This window comes from Candidozyma duobushaemuli, assembly GCF_002926085.2.
Source record: "Candidozyma duobushaemuli strain B09383 chromosome Unknown F_B09383, whole genome shotgun sequence".
Classification (NCBI taxonomy): Eukaryota; Fungi; Ascomycota; class Pichiomycetes; order Serinales; family Metschnikowiaceae; genus Candidozyma; species Candidozyma duobushaemuli.
In genome coordinates, this window is record NW_020289899.1 from 15,644 (window position 1) to 32,117 (window position 16,474).

The following is a 16,474-nucleotide window of genomic DNA, read 5'->3' on the forward strand; positions in this document are numbered from 1 at the left end:
TTAGGCCTTGGAGAAGACATTGAGTCTGCTCAACTGTTTCTTCAAAAACTTCAAGATGATGTCGTCGTCCTCCTTGAAGATAACCTGGGATCTCTTGACCTCACCAGCCCTCTCAACACCTTCTCCCAGTGTAAGCAAAGCCTCGTCATCCAAGTTCTGGGCATCAGCCAACCTATTGTCTCTCAAGCAGAACACCCACACCAACAAAGGAACACAGAGACAGAGACCAGTAATACAAAGTCTCTTCTGGAGCTCCGCATAGGCCAAACTGACAGCTCTACGGGCCTCGGTTCCCCATTCGTGCTTTTTGATGAACTGGTAAGGCGACTGGTAGGCCAAGGTAGCCAAGGAAGTGTCCACGTTCAACTCCTCCATCTTTCGACTAATCATACCATGCATCTGCTGGGTCCAAATGGCACCAGAGATGGAGCTTCCAATTCCACCACCAATATGGTAACAAGCAGCAAAGAGTGCAATCACAGTGGCCATGTACTCGTGGTTGGTACAAGACTGGACCGACACCGTTGTAACTCTGGAGAAGAAGGTGTTGGAGAAACCAAGAAGACACATACCCACAGCCACACCGTCACGGAAGTATTTGGCACGGTATCCGTCGTTGGATCCTCTGAAGTGGACAAACAAGCCCATGGCGATAAACAAAACACTGCTGCCAAAAAGAACAAATGGTTTGGTTCTTCTCACACGAGACAAGACATAACCAACAACGGGAACAGCGATACCCTCAACAAATCCATTCAACTGACCAGTTCTGGTAGCAACGGTTTCGGAGGCGTTCATACCAACAAGCAAAACAGGGTAGGAGTAACCGTTGGGCATAGCGATGACCACAGAGTTGAAAATTGCAACCAAAAAGCCAGCCCACACACCACGGTCGGTCATGACCTTGAATGGAAGCATGGGTCTCTTGGCGACTTTGGTTTCCCAGAAAACGAAAAGCGCAATGCTGCAGAATCCAACGACAATCGGAACAATTGTAGAAGCTCGTTGCCATTTGGAGGTAGCTCCACCAGCCAAAGTCAAGGGCACCAAGATGAGACCGAGAATTGTAGCAAGCAAGAGACACCCGATGAAGTCAACTTTCCAGAAGATTTCGTATAAATTGGTGACAAGACGGATCAGTCCGTATTTGAGGTATCCCTTCACTTTGGCAATAGAAGACTTGTTGGCGTCGATGGCATCCTGGTACTCCCTAGCAGCTGGATGGGCAGCCATAAAGGCGTCTTTTTCCTCCTTGGAGATCTTGTGCCAAGCATCGAGACGGCGGGCTTTCAAGATCAAGAACAAGAAAATCAACATGTAAGGAAGACAAACGAGAGGGGTGATGAATGCCCACATTCCGATACCGAAACCCCAGTTTCTGTTGCCCAAAACCAACGCAACAATCTCACCACTGGACCATGTGGTGATGATACTTTGCATGAAAATAATGGACATCGCCAAAAGTCTCCATTTTAAGGTGGAGGCATCAGCCAAGTTGATCTGCCACAAAATTCTCATACCAGAGTTACCAAATGCAAAGAAAATGGTACCGGCGGCGTATCTTTGGATGTCATGAGCCTGGGATTGGATAACTCTGCCAATAATTCTGAAAAGCACAGCCACAAGGAACAACTCAAAACGGCCAAAGGTGTCAGACAACCTAGCGTAAAATGGCAACGAAGAGGCAGCGACAACACTTCTGATAATGTTAATGGTGGACATGAGCGAGTGCTGCTTGTAACTATCGGTAGCATAACCGTCAAAGACTCTGACAATAGAGTTCTCCAACAAACTGATGTAGGAGCAGATGAAAATGGTAAAAAAGAAAGGTCCTCTAATCCACCACGAGGTGATCTGGGCCATGATGAGTTCGGACTTGCGGATACCGAAAGACTTGCTTTTGTAGGTGGATGTGTCAGTAGCGGTAGAAGCATTTGATTCAGTAGCCTTCAAGTCATCGGTGAAGCCTGGTTGGAGCTTGAGCTCCTCCGTCTGAGTGTCTGCAGACTTCTCGTTGGAGGATCTGTCCTCGTCTCTGGAGAACCTTGTCTTTTGTTCCATGGCTGGAGAATTATCCAGGGAGAATGTGCCATTTATATACTCCAAAATGTGAGGCGACACATTGGCATCTCTCGGCTGCAGCGGTTAGTGCATCGCTGCACGATCTTTGTCACCTTTGGTTATTTTTCACCTGGCGGGAAAGCAGGGCGGGAGTGACTTTTTCATTTTGAAGATATGTTTTCAAAATCGTGACTTATATATTTGACTGTCTTTTTGTTTATTTGGACTCATCAACCTGCTCCCTTCAAAACTTTCACACCTTGTAGATCCGATCAGATAACTGGAAACCCGGTTCAAAGAGTCGATGCCAAGACCATCACTTCCTTGCCAATAATGCACTGCAGACTTAACCGGGCGATCCCTTTCCTATACTGGCTGTCAAAGCATTGTCGTGGTTCTTTTCCGCCTGTTGCACTTTTCACTCCGTCCACTCCGCTTTTCTCCGCTCCGCCTCTCCACGGAGAATTCACTGAAACACAAGAATAAAAAGCTCCATATATCCCCTGAAACTCGCCAAAAGAAATCAGAAAAAATCGGACTCGCCTCAGTTTTCTACGTTCTTTCCAACCGTATCAATGCACGTTTGACATCAACTAAATTCGTCATTGCAGATAAAGCCCCGGTCCACAGACGGACCTTTCTCCAGCCGTGCCTTTGTGCGGCGTTGTATACAGGATGTACATATATTTTGCAAACGCCCATCAAGCAGGGATTGATGGATTCGTGAGGATATACCTAAAATTGACGAAAAGCGTTTTTCTTATTCGGTGAATTGATCTAAAGCCGGATGCCGCTCTCGGATTTGACGTGTGGCCAATGCACCACATATCACGCCAGTGAGCCGCATCTCGTGTATACGAGACAAACAGCGAAAAACACCGAGGAATCTTCATTAGATGGATTGGTGTTGCTACATAAGCTTATGGTTGAGATTGAAAATTGCTATAGAGAAAAAGAATGGAGTGTGATTTTCGGTCATTTTTGAGCCTGGGAATGCTAGGAGTCTTATTGCCTAGAAAAGTCTATGTGATCAGCCTCATGCACAAGTGAAGTGTAATCGGAGCTGGTGTCTTTCCCGCTTTTGCAACATAATGGCTACAAACCGCAACACGAAGCATATTGAATAATCGGAAAAGAAACGAAACGATTGGAGAGTCATGATTGGTCTTTGAAGCAAGAGGTGCTTCCGGAGTAGCCCGAGTGGTAGAATATTTATATATTTGCGCAATAAAAATGCATAGTACTCCAAAATTAGCTTGTGCTGGTATTGTCCATACTCTTTTTTCTACTGGTGTTGGGACCAAGTCCCAGACATCGATGTATTGAAGTCTTGACGATCGTATAAAGCCATTCGTCCATGATTTCGAGCATGCAGTGATGCCTTGGTTGGAGTTGGCCTAAAATCAATTTAATCAAGTAATGATAATGCTTTGTTTTAGGCTTTGACTCGGGTGAGATCTCGAGTATTGCGTACTTTCAAGAAAAGTCTAGCGCCAGCTCGGGTGAGATAAACAGAAAAAAGCTAAAGTTCAGTGATTTATTATGCTGACATATCCAAACGCTTGGATTTAATCTTTGATTGTGCACTTTTTTATGTCCTCTTCCTTCTCTCATTTACATCTTTTGTCTCATTCTCACTCATCTCACCAAAATGCAACGCTACTTTCGCGAAGAACATAAAGAATAATCAAAAGTTGAGAACTAAACACAATATTTTTTTTGACATTTTACCACCTACATCCGATAGCACGATACAAATGGAACCCAAATTGAGCAAAAATCTGGCAGCTACCATTGCCGGCTAGCTTGCCCCTTTGCGCGTACCCCAAACTGCAACATGATTACGATAACACCCTCAATGTACCACCTCCATAAAGTATAGCCACTTCGAACAACGCAAGTATCAGAGACAGAACAAATTCCGTATCAGCAATGCTCTAAAGAATATTCTTGCAGAGGATGGGAAGCCTATTCCCGAGGACGAATTTGAATATACCCTCGTGCCCTATAGGCTATCACGAGCGATCACGAACCTGCCCTCTCTAGATGCCCATTCATATTGTGAAAGCCAGCGCTCTAATGAAAGCCAATGTGGTGGAAGGAAACATATTTCACGGATTTCAGTTTGAGTGAAGAGGAGGCGGTCACTGACGAGAATGATCCAGTGCTCAGTTTTGAGGGGACTGTCGAGTATCTTTTTACGGAAATGAGCAAATGTTTCTTCGAAGAACAATCTCAATTTGCTTCGAAACAAATAGGAAGGATCTTGCACTCAAACTGTGTCCTTAATCTCCTGGCAATACCAGAGAGCGATGATCATTTCACAATGGACGTCATCAGCGGGAGCTGCTACGACTTGACCGATGAAGCACTCACTCCGTTGATACGTCGATGTGCATGGGGATCTGCCAAAATGTACAAAGAAAATATCCAGACAATCTCAGATAGAATGAATGTGTTGTTTGAGAGACACTATCGTGGTAAATTGCTTCAAAAGGAGGAAAGCACTTACGAAGAAGGTTTGTCTTTGGCTTTGGATCTCGAGGAGGCAAATGAGCTCATTGATTGCCATCACGAGTCACTCGACAAAGTACAGCTTATGATCGCGTGTATCTTTATTGGGAACTTACGGATCATTCACAATAAAGCTCATTTCCGCGGCACAAAGAGCTCAGAGCTATTGCAACTGTTAGAACGTCAAGTGCCCCCATTAGTTTACGGGGAACACCGACTTAATTGGGTGGGGAAGCGAGCACACAAGACATTTGCGAGAAAATTCATGACTTGATGTCGAAAAATGGTGAAATGGAGGATCCCGAATTAAGGGCAAGGTTTGCTTTTACCAAGAGCGAATTGACCTTGGAAAACTTTCTTTGGGCAAAGGTTTTGTATAAGCCAACATCCAGAGCACAACTGTACTTCAAAAATAACTTTCTCAACCCACATGACAAAATCTTACTGTGGCTTAATCGTGACAAGATTCAAGCTACTTGGGAGCAAGCTGACGTACTTGTACGCCTCGGCCTAGACATGGTGCCACCGAAGAGAGCCACAGTTGACAGAATCAGGCGAAACCTCAAGTATGCTCTTCAGAAAAGTCCAAGCAAGAGAAAATTGAGCGCTGTTGTTTCTTCCATAGAAAGAGCCAAACCCTATCGAGTTGTTTACGATACCTATGACATGAGTTGTTGCATCAGGTTCTGCTACATGTACTGCTCATATTGTCACTTAACAGGGCATACATACGATGAATGCCCTGAAATTGAGCACGACGATTAGACAAATTATATAATACTTCCAATGAAGAATAGCGAACACTAACACTGTTTTTGCCAGTGGCACACAGTAATTGACAGTAATTGTCATAAGGTTTGAGTAACTGTACCCTGCCAATTCAAGATAGTCGTCACAGCCAATTCTACAATTCGTTTCCTCATGCTAAATTCAAATCTATAGAAAGCACCTTCATCCGTAAGCCTCGAGCGTATAATAAATGACCGACAGTGGATTCTGACGGCCCGAAGAATTGAAGGTATTACCTATTGCGCAAATCATTTGCTCTCCTTGAGGGCCTCCTTGGAAGCGTCATTGGAGACATTGTCCGAGACAGTCTTGGTTGCTGTGTTGGTAGGCGACGTAACCGAGGTTTCATCGAAACGATAAGCACCAGTCTTCTCATCGGAAGATCCAGCAGACAGTTCAGGGTCCTCGCCAAGCGAGCCATCGCCCAATCTGGAGAGATCGAAGTTGTTGGCTTTCAAGTAGTCAATAAAGTTCTTATCCTCCTCGTTGATGGCTTCTTGGCCCACAGAAGGACAGAAGAACAAGGTGAGGATGGCAGAGAAGAGACACAAGGAAGAGGAGACATAGAAAGCAGTCTTGATACCCTCGTCGGAGTCCTCACCACCGTGGTTTTTCATAATAACAGGGAAAACGTAAGTGCCGACGAAACCACCGACTTTACCCCAAGCTGCAGCGATACCGTAGTACTGACCTCTGATGGCGGTGGCAGAAGTCTTGGAAGCCAAGCAGCCGACGTTGTTACCAGGACCAATCTCACCGAAAGAGGTGAAAATACCGAACACCACAACAAAGCCAGCAATCTTGGTCTTCAAGGAATCGAAAGAACCGGTCATGGAGTAGCCGATGATGGCCTGAACAAAAAGACCAAAGGCCATGGTGAGTCTGGGGCCAAAGTAGTCTGTGAAGAATGCACCGATAAAAGTGCCAGGGAGATAAAAGACATTGAAAAGCACGTTCCAGCCAAAGGTAGAGTACAAGTTGCTGCCGGGGATAAGCATGTCCAAGATGTACGACGAGTAGAGACCAAAGGAAAAGACGGAGAAGTTGTAGATGAACCAGACGATAGACACAATGGCCAATCTGAACCAGTAGAACTTGATGACGAGCAACCAAGGGAACTTCTTGACGCCCTTCAAGTTGGTTTTCTGGTAGGACTCGGAGGGCTTCATTTTCCTTCTCATGAAGAAAAGCACCGTGGGGAAAACAGCGCCGATACCTAGGGTCAATCTCCACACAATGTGCAAATCTCTGTCGGAGGTGGAGGTGATCCACAACAAGACCATGGGCACGAAAGAAGCGGCCACGTAACCCAGGCAGATGCACGAGTTGGTGAACCAAACGAAATAACGGTTTCTGTGCCCCACGGGCAACTGGTTGGCGAATTCAGAGGCAATCACGGAGGCCGTGGGGTACTCGGCACCGATACCGATACCCAAGAAGAAACGGAACACGGTCAAGGCGGCAAACATGCCCTCTGGAGTGACACCCCAGGAGGCGGCAGCGCAGCAAAGAGTGAAGAACACAAGAATGATGTTGGCAGCCATCATACCGCCCTTTCTAGCGATATGGTCAGAAATGTAGCCAAACGACAACTGGCCCACCACGATACCCACGAACGCGATGGAGGTGACGTTGGAGATGGCAGTGGACTCTGTGTACTTGTCGCCGTAGATTCGCTTCAAGCAAATATTCACTGTAGCCACCGAATTGGCGACATAACCGTCAGAGAAAAGACCCGCTCCAGCGGTAAAGGCAGGCCACAAGGAGTCGAAGGCGACTTTGGTGGGAGGCTCTTCCATGCCATCTTCAACAGCGGCGGTGTTTCTCTCTTTTTGCTCTTTGGTCAAGGCCAATTCGCCCGGCACCTTGCCGTACCAGCCGCAAAACACGTCTTTGAAGGAATGGGGCAAGTCTCTGAATGACATTTGGATGTGGTTGATCAAAAAAAGCAGAAACAACGGGGAGCTACAGGTTTATATACGGAGGGGTCTTGGCATATCCCAATTTCAAAGAAAGCCGTAGACCCTTCGAAAAGCTGCAGTAGCTATCGCTGACGTGCGGTCTGGTTTGAGAAATGCTTGGCGAAGGGCTCAATAGTACCACCACGCGGGGTCATTCTGATAAGAATGGGGCTTTTTGCTTATCAACGTGGGGGTTCGGTGGGCCCAATTTGGGGAATTTGAGAGATCCTTTGGTTTTCGAGACTTTGCCGGTTTTTGGAAAAACAGAGTAGTTGGTGTTGATGATTTGAGTGCAGCCGCGTGTGGCCCATGTGGGTGAGTGTCCAATAATAAATGATTTCGGCAGGCGACCCGCAGAAACACGAGGTGGGCTTTTTGGATTCAGGAACTGAGGACCCGGGGGGCTCAAGCAATGAAATGAACAAAGAATCAAAAAACCAAACTCTGACTTGCACAAATAGGCCGTTGGAAACTGATGTTGCAGTGGTGTCTCCACAAATGACGCAGGCCACTGGTTTGCAACCACCAACCCAGCCTTACATCCACCCACTGAGCGTAACACCCAAAATACCACCACAAAGTGAAAAAAAAAACCGTAACGACGTCCCCGCCGTCCGTTCACCCGGAATCCATCCAACCACTATAAATACAGCGAATCCCCGCCTCTTTTTCCCATTCTCTTTGCTTTTCACCACCTCCACCTCTCTGCCGCCTTGGCTGCGGAATGATGCCTGGCTGCCTCGCTACGACGCAGGGAAGAACGGCTGCACTGCCAAGCCCACGTTGAAAAGAGGCTGTCGCGATATCTTCCTTTCAGCGTATTAGGCTGTGTGCTCCGAGAATCGTCTGTAGCAGGGGCTAAAGGGTACTGGGCTGGGTAATTAATCGCATTTGCTTGGCTGGGTGGGTGTTGCTGGGGCGTGGGTTCTGGAAATTAGCACTGGAAAAGAATTGGAATGGTGTGGTAGCGGTGCAGGGCCAAGACTGGGAAGTGGGCAGACTGATGATTTGGAAATGTGGTGGTGGATTGGTGGTGGATTGGAGGTGGAGGTGGAGGTGGAGGTGGAGGTGGATTGGTAATGTGCTGGTGATACAGTGGTAGTGAGGGTGATGAAGTGGTGATGAGGAAGTGAGGGGTGGTCAGAAGTCGGAATTTTTGCTCCCTCGCCGGAAGCTTAACAAAATTTTAAGGTTTCCAAGCCGAGCCGATTGCGTTTCAGTTCGGTGCGAGGGCGGCTTGGCTGGGTGCCATTTTGTGAGTTGGATTGGGGCTTTTCATGGACTGTCATTTCCGTACTTCATGAATTTTTGCTGCTTGACGAATATAAGGCAATCATGGAATAGGCTATTAGTTGACCGATTTCGATCCCACCACTGTGACCAACCCATACTCTGGCTGCTTCATTGCACTACTGATTCATACAATTCGTGCCTTCTAAGTCGTCTTATGTCCCAGTGGAGCATTTCTCTCAACCATTCAATGAATGCCCCTTTTAATGTTCCCCTTTGACTTCACCACTAAATCCGTCCCGCCAGCCCATCTCCTTATAATATTCGATCCTCCTCCCTGTAACGTTCAATGGCACCACGATGGTCTGGAGCCTCAGCCGATCTACATTTCAAAGGAAAAACCCGAAGCAGGATGATTCTCGGAATATAGGAGAGGTCAACCCCGAAATAAGCTTTTGTGAGGTCATACGAGAAGACGGTCCAGAAATAGCACACCCACAAAAGCACACCCGAAAAGCATACCTTTAATTGCTCAAATTGACTTTCCTGACGTCTCTAAAATCTAAAGCCTCGTTCTGGAGACAGTTCCTCTCTTCCGGCATTATCCGACCATCATCTCACGCCTGATGTATCCGTTATCGTACTATAGTCCATTCCATCGATGCACCACCTCGGGCAAAGTAGCCCCACAAATTAGATAATGCAGGGGCCAGGGAGATGCATTTCAAGAGATCCACTAGCGGAACTTGCTCGTCGCATCTCGTGATGTTCACCTACCAGCTCAACCAAAGCACACAATTGGAGCTTTCAAAGCCCTTCCCTCCAGATATCCCCTCAATACCCTAAATTTAGCAACACCAGGATCGCCCCTGAGATCTTCCGCCAGATCGTGTGACGGTGCCGAACCTTATTCGATTTTGCACCCATTCGCAGTGGTGTGAGTCCCTGCCATATTGGGAAAGCCCCATCCAAAACAAGCAAAAAACACCTCTAGATCGTTCGAAAAGCCTGTATCGAACATCGGCCAACGGCTCCATGGGTCGACGGGCTCGGACGAAATTCGCCGATTCGGTCTCAGAGTCAGCTCACGAAACACCATATAAAGCCCGGCCAGGACCCTACTTTTTTTTTTTACTTCACCAATCCAAAAACATCAAAACATGCAGATTTTCCCACTTATCACCTTGGCCGGCATCGCTGCTGCTGCTCGTCCCGACAACTCCAAGACCTTCATCTTCTCCTACCCTCACCACACCTACACCAAGACCCTCTACGGAGAGAAGGCAGAGCACCTTACCACGACTCACATGACCATCGCCAGGCCTCACCACACCCACACCAAGACCTTCTTCACTTGGATCGGAAACGGTGCTGCTCCTACTGACGTTGAGGACATTCCAGACGATGAAGAACAGCAGCCTGAGGAGCCCGAGGAGTCTTCTGCAAAGCCAACCGTCCAGCCTTCTTCCAAGGTTGCCACTTCTGCCCAGGCTACTTCCTCCGAGATGCCTTCCATCGCTTCCAAGGGTCCAGAAGCCAACGAAACTGCTCCTCAAGTTTCGTCCATCTTTGAGGGTGGAGCTGCTGCTGCTGGTGTTGGCGCTGGAGGCTTGGCCGTGGCTTTGTTGCTTCTTTAATTTTTTTAGCTAGCTCGATCTGAGCTTTTCTACTAATTGATTGCTTTTTATCGTTGGCCCCTGTAGAGCTGTAGGTTGTTTGGCAGTGCTTTTGTATCTTTGGAAAGGTTTTTATATTACTGATCAAGTGGATGCCCTTTGAATTTCAGCAGGAGTGATTTTACCAAGGTGGAAGGTGCCGAGCAGAAATCACCCGGCGTGTGATATGGAAGATGGATTGGAGAAATACACTGTAGATTTCGATTTTGTTATTTATCATGAAAATTGGGCAAAAATAAATTGTGGAATTCAAATCCAACGGCTCGTGAAAGCAGAGGACATAGCTTTCGCCTTCGTCCAACATATGCTTCATGAGCCAAAGGGGAGCAGATTGTTCCTCTCCATTTTGGCTTCTGCCTTCTGAGGTCAAAATTGCGTACTGGTTTCTAAACGTAGATAAGCAGACTTTTCAGCTGGAACCATCTTGAAGCCATCTTTATTGAAGACGAAAGGAAAATGAGTACTATCGGTCAGACCGCCTTCGTAATTACCTACTAAATCATTCTTTCCGTCATAGTCCTCGATGACACAGGGATGGTATTCTTCATAACGGAGCTTTCTTTTCTGCTCATCCATCATTTGAACCTGTTTTGTCCCTCTTTTGAACATTTTCTTCGATGTTTCCGAGCACCACCATCTGGGACTGAGACATGTCCATCTTCGTAGCAGTTGGCTCTCCGTTTTCGTCAAAGACACTATCCTCTGGTCTTGTAACAAGTCCACTCCTCGATTCGTTGGTGAAATTTGATGTTGAAGCGACATTTGGGGAATTGACAGACAAGATGTGGCGAGGTCGTCGAGGCTTTAAGAGAAGTGAAGCATGCTTGTAGTGGTTTGGCTACTTTTGTATGTGTTGCTGGGCATACGGTGGTTTAGCTATTTTTGCTAAATCTGCGACTTTCAGACCCTAAGCAGAATTGAAGTAGTTACGTTTATTTTTCAGATGAAACTCGGCATATGATGCTTTAGCTTTTTATGTTAAGTTGAGTCAATCGCTTCATCGAAGGTCGTCTGTATGATCTAGAGAGTACTGTTGAGCCAAAGTGGATTAGAAGTCAAGACACAGGGTGGGACTGGTTTGGACCGTGGAGTCATTTTTCACCCCAACAACTTCTTCATCATCATCATCCCATCCGGAATAATAGCCATTCGACAGATCAACATCGGTCCAATCGGACTCTGCTATATCAGACGTGATCTCTGAACCGAGAGCCTCCAACACTTCTCTGGCGTCATCGTACCCATGTCCAAACGTATAGAAGTGATCAGTCGCAATATCTATTGGTGATAATTCAGCTGACAAGCCCATACAATCAATCATACACTCCGCGTACTGATCATCTTCACTATCTGGAATTCCTTTCAGGTCAGCTTTGACCGTTACCATATATAGCGGGAGACCATTTGACTCTTCAGAAAAAAGCACTGGCCTTCCATAGTCACATTTTGAATGGCAGCTAACAATGGAACTATTGTGAGCTACGTTCTCATCGTAGGTAAATAGGTTATGACTCACTGCAATGAGACCTGCTGCATGTATGCATTGTAAAGTTGCTGCACAGACTATTGAAAATAGTTTCAACCTAGACATATGTTAGCCAGACTATGTGTGTTAATCCGGGGAAGGGCCTGATAACAATTTCGACCCGCATATATAAAAACCCATACACCATATCTTACTACATATGTGGAGAGCTTATTCGCATATTGCCACAATTACTTCTACCTCAAAACATTTTGGTCGTTTCCATAAAGTTTGTGATTCTCTTTATGAAAAAGCCAGCATGATGATGATGTCATTGACACTGCCACATCTTTCCAGCCTTGAAATATCGACTTCTCATGAATCGTGCCCAACTACAACAACGTATCATAACTCCCGGATCCTGCCTTATCGTAAGGTATTCATCAGCTCCAAACCTTAGCCCACTTCAACCCTTAGCCCACTTCAACCCTTACTTCATCTCTCAATCAGAAAAATTCCACCACTACGACATTGACTCAACCATAAATGTATTCATAATCTTGTTCATAAGCTAGTTTAGGCAATCTTGGTCACCAACTTACCCAAGGGCTTCTCGTCAGTGAACAATCTGTTCCAGATAAGAGGCACCTCGGCCAAGGACTTGCCGGTGATGTCAACCAAAGAAACACCCTCGGTGGACTTGATTCTGCCGTCCTTCAAAGCAGCAGAAATCTCCTGGACAGCCTGGGGATCTTGCTCTGGAAATCAAACACAATAAAACCCTCGACGGTGATTCTGTTGGAGATGATCTGGAACCAGTTGTTGACTCTGGCCTTGGAGGGGTCGTTATAGCCGGAAACGGCACCACAAGCAACAACATGACCCCAGCTCTTCACGTGGGCCAAGGCAAAGTCCAAAATCTCGCCACCGACATTGTCGAAGTAAATGTCGACGTAATTGTCGCCGATCTCCTTGTCCAATTTCTCCTTCCAATCGCTCTCCTTGTAGTTAGCGCAGTAGTCGGCACCAAGAGACTCGACCCACTTGCACTTTTCGTCGCTACCGGCGATACCGTAAACCTTGGAGGCCTTGAACACGTGCTTAGCAAGCTGAACAGCCATTGAGCCTGTGGCACCGGAGGCAGCGGAGATAAGCACAGACTGGCCTTCCTTGATCTTACCCACCTCGGTCAATCCAAAGTAAGCAGTCAAGCCGGTCAATCCCAAGCTGCTGAGGTACAATGGCAAAGGAAGACCCAATGACGTGTCCACTTTGTTGGCAATGGCAGCCTCGTGAACAACAATCTGTCTAGCCCAGCCAAAGAGCCCCACCACAACGTCTCCTTTAGAGTACTTGGAAGACTTCGACTCGAGGACTTCTCCGAGACCCAAAGACTCCACGATGGCGCCCTTCTGCACAGGAGCGTGGTAGGCTCTCTTTGGGTCCTGGTCGCCACGGATCCAGGTTCTCTGTGTGGGATCGTTACTGAGGTACTTGATGTCTACCAAGACATGGCCGTCCTTGAGGTCGTTTTCGGGCGAATGGGTCTCCAATTTGAAGGTGGAGCTTGGCTCGTCCCAATTGAAGTTGACGACAGAGGATGGCGGGTTCTGGAGGATGATTTTCTCGGACATTGTTGGAAAGAAAAGATGGCGATCCTGGCTGCTAAATAGTACCCCACGAAACCACCGTGCGAACTTCCCGCGAACTTTCCGGAAGGCTGCTTACTAACGCAGAAGACGGAGGAAAAGAGAAGAAGAATGCGGCTGAAGAAAGGTGGCGGGGTTGACGACGAGGTGGATTTAAGAAGAAGTTTGGGAGATTATGGTACGGTGTTGCGGTGCGATGAGGGCAGAGAGCAAGCGAGATCGGATGTAGTGGGACTTATCTCCTATTGGCCAAATGTGATTTTTCAAGGCGGGGGTTCGTTTGTTTAGGGCAGATTTGAAGAAAACAGGGGTTCTTGGAATTTGCAGCCATTCGTGTTTGTTACAGAAGAACAGGGCTTCAACTCCGAGACCGTTGAGGCTGAGACCGAAAAAGGAAAGAGGTGGAGGCAGAAGGCTGTTTGGGTAGACTTCGAAGAGTTGTTCTTTTTTGCTGCTCTTCTATTTTTTTTGCTTTGGTTTGCGATTCTTTCTGCCCGCTAGGACACAGTTTTCGAAAAACGGCCGTCATTCACCGCAATAGGCGCCGTGCAGCCCACCGAAGAAACCGTTGATCTGGAGATTCGGATGTCGGAGTTACAAGATGCCGACGCTGACAAATACGGAGATGAAGTTCGATGCGGTTTTGATTGAGATTTTTTGAGTTTTGGGATTTTGATTTTATATCAGGCCCGAGGCTGTATCGCTGATCCAACTTCCCCATATAGACAGTGCTCAGCACCAGCGGAGGATCTGTCCGCTGGGTGGGATAATCAGGTGATTTGTAGAGGAATTGCCTAACTTGATGAAGTTAGGGATGGATGGGTTTCGGGAAGAAGGAGCAAAGGTTTGAAAATTGCTTAATCCAGAGAAAGCACCGTAGATGATGTCTTAGTGACTTATTGCTGCAAAAGGCGATTCAGATTATTGACCTGTACTTTTCAATGCAGCTGGAGAAGTGTGGGATTGACGTTTCTGTGGATGATATCCTGACCAGTGTTGTCTTGATGCAGCAATCGAAGTTTGTGCCTTACCATTCGGAATCCCGAGAGATCTAGTAGTGTACTGAAAATATGCTACATCCAGTTATACAGGCCATCGACAGGTGGCACGGTCTTCAAGAGATGGAAGTTGTGTGGATAATGATCTGTAGATGGAAAATGGTTAATTTTGCTCTCTGAGGCTGATAAGTGGTCCAAGAGTTGAAAGCGGCCACTCATTGGGAACAAAGTGAGCATTCTTTGAGGTTTACAGAATGTAGAAGACCTCCCTAGGCACTATTTTGGTGAAGACTAGGTGCCGCTTTCATCGGTGATAGGATATTGAGATGTCTTAGAGAACCAACCTTGCAGCACTAACGGCATGTTTCAGATAGAGATCAAGGTAACGCTGATCCTCGAATTGGACGAAAAGCCTCAGACCATATCGTCGTCTCATTCTTCACACAAGCTATGGGTCTCCAAGGTGGAGCTCAGTACTCCATGACCACCTTTCTTCGGTGATCCTCATGAACCTTGCCCTCGACCACTGACATCAAGCTACATCGGTCCGAACCAGTCTGTACTGTCTCCAGAAACACGCCTCTCTTGACAAATCTGAGGCTCGGCTGCCAGAATGCACATTTTTCAGAAACCGCCTGAGCCTCTTTGTGGAGTGTAACTGGACCTACCATCCTGCCATATCTCATTCTAATCCAGTTCTACCAATCAATTCTAATCCAGTTCTACCAATCCTAAGGACCGCAACAGGAAACATGCGGCTAATTTAGCTCAATTGCGTCAAGAGAGCCAAGAACACGCTGATAACAATTTGCCGAATCTCCAAACCTGACAAGTCCGAGTGCAACAGCAATCTGAAAACTCCATTTACGAGCCAACAATACCTCAGCCGCCCAAACACCCCGAGCCCCACAGCAAACCAAATACGATTGTTGATCTCCTCCTGGTCCAATCCCTAATCCACCCCACCTCGGTCCATGCACGGCCTCCTATCTCACCACACTGACGTGATCGACAAGGCCAAGACTGCCACAGCACCAGCGCGCCCTAAAACTAATGAAAACTAGTTTCATAATATACGGTCAAAAGCCGAAATCGCTCGGTGCTTCAAGGCATCCATACTCAACATCACTGTCGATGACGTCATCGGGGAGTCCGAGATATCTCCAATCGTGTTCATCAAACGACCTCCTCCCCAGACGGGCGGTTCACGTGAGCTGTTTTGCACAAAAATGGTCTTGGTCTCAGCCATGTCCAGCGCAATCCTCCATACCAGCGAGGCTTCAAGAGGAGACCGTGACTGGGCCCAGACCAACACAGAAAAAGCGAAAAAGCGAAAAAGCTCTTTTCTATTTCATTTCTAATACATCAATTTTCGCTGACTTTCCAGATTTTCGCAAACTCTCATCACCTGGCTTTTTCCTTCCATCGCTTCTCCTACTTCTCCATTCGCACCAGTGGTTCCTCCAGATAACCCCACCACAAAGCCCCACGGAAGCGTGCTCGAGGCCAGGCTGTGCAAAGCAATTTAGCCACTTAGCAGCGTAAATAAACAGAACAGCGAGTCGGCCAGGGGTCCCTGGGCGTATATCTTTTTTTTTTTTTTTTTTTTTTTTGCAACCGGTGCTGCGTACAAGCTATCTGAATTAGGCTTTTTGTCACACTTGGTCTCTGCTTGTGCCTCATTTTGGGCACGGTCCAATGACCAGACGTGACGCTGCCCTACTTATCGCAGAAAGGATGCCTAGTCGATTTGAGCGACTGACCAAAAATAGCCAAATTGCAAAACCACCAAAAATAGCCGAATTTCAAAAACCACCAAAACTAAATCCTTCCAAACCTAACCCTCTAATACCTCTACTGCACCGGACGGCTGCGATTTTTCACCTCTGCAGCTTCCTCCCACCTTCCCTTCCGAGACAATGACTTTGATTCCGCCACAGAAGCTAAAACCAGATCGTCAAATCGCCGCTTCACAAAACCTCCCAAACCCCCTTACATGCCCTCTTTCACAGGCTTTTGAATCCCGCTTTTTCAATCCACCGCGATCTCGCAGTGCGCCTAACGATGTGTCAAGCCTGTGCGATGCCAGGCACAAGAAAATGACTCTGACAGGTCCACAAACACAAAGACC

At 47.1% G+C, this 16,474-nt stretch overlaps 6 protein-coding genes across 6 annotated transcripts; 2 read left to right on the forward strand and 4 right to left on the reverse strand. All coding sequences in view use genetic code 12, as the record gives it.

Moving 5' to 3' along the window:
• On the reverse strand, window positions 1-2,061 carry CXQ87_004687 (uncharacterized protein; the record flags this gene model as incomplete). The annotated part of the gene is made up of 1 exon (XM_025483123.1): window positions 1-2,061. The coding sequence occupies one exon, from the start codon at window positions 2,059-2,061 to the stop codon at window positions 1-3; it is 2,061 nt and encodes a 686-aa protein (XP_025337336.1).
• Window positions 2,062-4,150: 2,089 nt separating this feature from the next.
• On the forward strand, window positions 4,151-5,340 carry CXQ87_004688 (uncharacterized protein; the record flags this gene model as incomplete). The annotated part of the gene is made up of 2 exons (XM_025483124.1): window positions 4,151-4,651; window positions 4,834-5,340. 2 exons carry the CDS (start codon window positions 4,151-4,153, stop codon window positions 5,338-5,340), a joined length of 1,008 nt encoding a protein of 335 aa, XP_025337337.1.
• Window positions 5,341-5,612: 272 nt separating this feature from the next.
• Window positions 5,613-7,289, reverse strand: CXQ87_004689 (uncharacterized protein; the record flags this gene model as incomplete). The annotated part of the gene is made up of 1 exon (XM_025483125.1): window positions 5,613-7,289. The coding sequence occupies one exon, from the start codon at window positions 7,287-7,289 to the stop codon at window positions 5,613-5,615; it is 1,677 nt and encodes a 558-aa protein (XP_025337338.1).
• Window positions 7,290-9,715: 2,426 nt separating this feature from the next.
• CXQ87_004690 (uncharacterized protein) lies at window positions 9,716-10,192 on the forward strand (the record flags this gene model as incomplete). Its single annotated transcript, XM_025483126.1, has 1 exon — window positions 9,716-10,192. The coding sequence occupies one exon, from the start codon at window positions 9,716-9,718 to the stop codon at window positions 10,190-10,192; it is 477 nt and encodes a 158-aa protein (XP_025337339.1).
• A 1,087-nt stretch (window positions 10,193-11,279) lies between these two features.
• On the reverse strand, window positions 11,280-11,618 carry CXQ87_004691 (uncharacterized protein; the record flags this gene model as incomplete). Its single annotated transcript, XM_025483127.1, has 1 exon — window positions 11,280-11,618. One exon carries the CDS (start codon window positions 11,616-11,618, stop codon window positions 11,280-11,282), a length of 339 nt encoding a protein of 112 aa, XP_025337340.1.
• A 654-nt stretch (window positions 11,619-12,272) lies between these two features.
• CXQ87_004692 (MDR family NADP-dependent oxidoreductase) lies at window positions 12,273-13,330 on the reverse strand (the record flags this gene model as incomplete). The annotated part of the gene is made up of 2 exons (XM_025483128.1): window positions 12,273-12,440; window positions 12,485-13,330. 2 exons carry the CDS (start codon window positions 13,328-13,330, stop codon window positions 12,273-12,275), a joined length of 1,014 nt encoding a protein of 337 aa, XP_025337341.1.
• Window positions 13,331-16,474: the final 3,144 nt, after the last annotated feature.